The 2,973-nt window shown below is 41.2% G+C and overlaps 1 protein-coding gene across 2 annotated transcripts; it reads left to right on the top strand.

The window, feature by feature from the left end:
- The first annotated feature begins 253 nt into the window (after positions 1 to 253).
- On the top strand, positions 254 to 2,759 carry crebl2 (cAMP responsive element binding protein-like 2). Of its 2 annotated transcripts, XR_002952220.2 has the most exons (4): positions 254 to 502; positions 758 to 955; positions 1,257 to 1,620; positions 1,669 to 2,759. XR_002952220.2 is itself a non-coding variant. In XM_024409330.2 (3 exons), the coding sequence occupies exons 1-3, from the start codon at positions 488 to 490 to the stop codon at positions 1,386 to 1,388; spliced, it is 345 nt and encodes a 114-aa protein (XP_024265098.1). In that variant the 5' UTR covers positions 254 to 487; the 3' UTR covers positions 1,389 to 2,759. The 2 variants fall into 2 exon arrangements, 1 of the variants encoding a protein (XP_024265098.1); XM_024409330.2 differs by having other exon boundaries at positions 1,257 to 2,759.
- The last annotated feature ends 214 nt before the right edge of the window (positions 2,760 to 2,973 follow it).

Here is a 2,973-nt window from a genome sequence, read left to right as displayed (position 1 = left end):
ATACTGCCCTTATACTGCAAAATGAAAACGTTAGAAAACGTTAGCGTTAAAAACTTTATAGCTTTATTATGAAAAGAACAAGGATCCTCTCACGGCCCCCATTTGATAGAATATTATTTGGTTCCGCCCATATTTTCGTAATGGTTGATGTTAGTTGTAGTTTTCATGCCCCTGGTATGCAGTGAACTTCATTTTGATTGAGTCACGCAAAAAAACACAAAGTCCCAGAATCCCTAGCGAAGAGGGTTCGGTCTGAAGTTACCACAACAGGAAGCGTCACTGTGCTAAAAACATTGGAGTAGGAAAAGTGCAACAAAACGCTGTCGAACACGAAGCTGCAGGAATGTTTCCTTTTAAGAAAATGTGTTGATTTGTGAAATAATATTTTTATAATCCACAACTTGTCTTCATTTGATCGTCATCCATCTTGAGAACTGTCGAATTTGCGTCACTAGCAGCCCTCGATAGATAGCTTGTGTTGACCAAAATGGATGACAGCAAGGTATGTGGTTCTCTTCATGTTGTTTAACTAGCTACACATGTCTTTGGGCTTAAATCAGTCATGTATGTTAATGCTTTTCTGGTGTATTGTTACTATTTGGGGAATTGTCTTTACACAGACAACGATCTCAGATGAAAACAATTGGTGTTTGCTTCTCTAACAAGAGGTTAGATACCTCAGTTTAAATTGGTGCACTAACTATAGTCTCCGAATAACAAGGCACTGTGTGTTTTCTTTCTGCTGTTATCGCGATAGATGGTGGGAGGCAAAGTCAAGAAACCCGGTAAACGAGGCCGTAAACCCGCTAAGATTGATCTGAAAGCGAAGTTGGAGAGGAGCAGGCAGAGCGCCCGGGAGTGCCGAGCCAGGAAGAAGCTCCGGTATCAGTACCTGGAGGAACTCGTGTCCAGCAAGGAGAGGGCCATCTGCGCCCTGAGGGAGGAGCTGGAGATGGTGACTACATCACCCCATTCTTCCTAAATGCACCAGCTATTCCTGTCAATTACCTAAACCACTCATTTGGTGTTGAAAAATCCGACGATATTTCACAAAATGATAATTATTTTCTTTACCTGCCTCTTGAATAAAGGCCTAGTCTATCCCGTAGAAACTTCTGGAGACACTGACAACCACTTCACTAATATAGCTAACATTCTAAACAAGCTGCTGTGTTGTGTAGCATAAGTGTTTCTAGACCACAGCTTTTTTTTGCAGCCAACTCTGTCATCTAACTCTCTGTTGGTTTCTCCTTCAGTACAAGCAGTGGTGTACAGCCATGGACCAGGGGAAGATCCCGTCTGAGATAAAGGCCCTACTGACAGGAGATGAACAGAAGCCTCCTCAGAGCTCCTCCACCAAGAGCTCCAAGAACAGCAACCAGAGCTAATGTGTTGGGAGTGCCAGACCAGAACTAGTCTGACTGTCAGTTTGTTAGAGGTGGCAGCCCTGGGTTGTATTCATTAGGGAAATTATATCAAACGTTGTGCAACAGAAAACAGGGTGTTCATATAATACCTACCCCCTTTTTCCATCCCGTTCGCTTCCGTTTGTTGCCCTGGTGAATACGACCCAGAGCGAGTCTGTCTGATGAAAGGTTCCAGACCAGAGCTAGGCAGTAGGTACTCAGCCTGTCTAATGAAAGATTCCAGACCAGAGCTAGGCAGTAGGTACTCAGTCTGTCATGCCAGACCGCTCCACTGTATAAGGCCTCTGTGACGGAGAGTGAAGAGGTGTCTCACCGGTCTGTCTGTTTCAGCCCGTCCCCCTCTAGAGGAGACGCACAGCAACAGAACTGTCAGAGACACATATCATTACTAACGCTGGAGGACCTTCAGAGTAATAGCTCGTATTATTTACAGTTGTAATCCACATTACTGGCCTGATTTATCATGCGTGGTTCACTATTGCAACTCTTGGATTCGTTAATGTAATGTGAGATGTTATTAGTTGCAGCTATAGACACCTTTAGACAGCCTGTATTAGTGAACAGGCTATTTTAATTTCCTCTCAATGTTTTAGCTTCTACGTGTGAGAATTGAGGAAGTGTTTAATGGTACATGGATGAAACCAGGACAGAAGAAGTGAAAGGGTTTAGGCTGTGCATGTCCTACCTGGCCTAGACATTCAGACAAAACAAAGCACATATTCACCTTCAAATAAGGAATTACTCTTTGACCTTTTATTGGTTAGTTTGTGTTGGGAAAGGAGCAGAACTATGGTAACATCCCAAATGGCACTCCATTCCCTAAATAGAGCCCTGGTCTAAAGTAATGCACTATATTGGGAATAGGGGACATGTATATCTTGTCATAGCAGAAAAGATGTCATGTATCTGCAGAGATGATGATGATGTAATGATATACAGCACTGTATGTTGAATTTATTTATATATTTTTATTGGATCACAGAAAGCCCTTTTTTTTCCCGGTTTTGTAGTGTGATGTTGTAGAACCTATAGAAGGTCTGACAGACAAAAGAAAGATCTTTCCCATTTTGTAGAGATGTTCAAGTCTCTTGTTTGTGTGAAAGGCTAGAATGGGGACACGTCCTTACCAGAACAGAAGCTGCTGAGGCATTGCTCCACCTATGTTGTCTTTCAGTAACGTTACATTGTATCATGTGGTATCTAATCGAGGCCTAGACGACTCATGTTCTTTCACCATAATGCAACCAAAATATAGTAGCCTGTACCTGTTTTGGTTTACAAATGATGATTCTATTGTCCTAAGGAAATTAAATAAGGACTCATTAATAGACATTCATTCTGTCTGACACTCATTAATATACATTAATTCTGCTTGACACTCATAGACACTCATTAATAGACATTCATTCTGCTTGACATTTTGTTACATTACAGCCTTATTCTAAAATTGATTAAATTATATATATTTCTCTTCAATCTACACACAATACCCCATAATGACAACGTGACAACAGGTTTTTAGAAATGTTTGTTAATTTTTCAAATT

This window comes from Oncorhynchus tshawytscha, unplaced genomic scaffold, assembly GCF_018296145.1.
Source record: "Oncorhynchus tshawytscha isolate Ot180627B unplaced genomic scaffold, Otsh_v2.0 Un_contig_1152_pilon_pilon, whole genome shotgun sequence".
In the NCBI taxonomy this organism is placed as follows: Eukaryota; Metazoa; Chordata; class Actinopteri; order Salmoniformes; family Salmonidae; genus Oncorhynchus; species Oncorhynchus tshawytscha.
The sequence above is the reverse complement of the archived record's forward strand: the minus strand, read 5'-3'. Positions and strand labels throughout refer to the sequence as shown.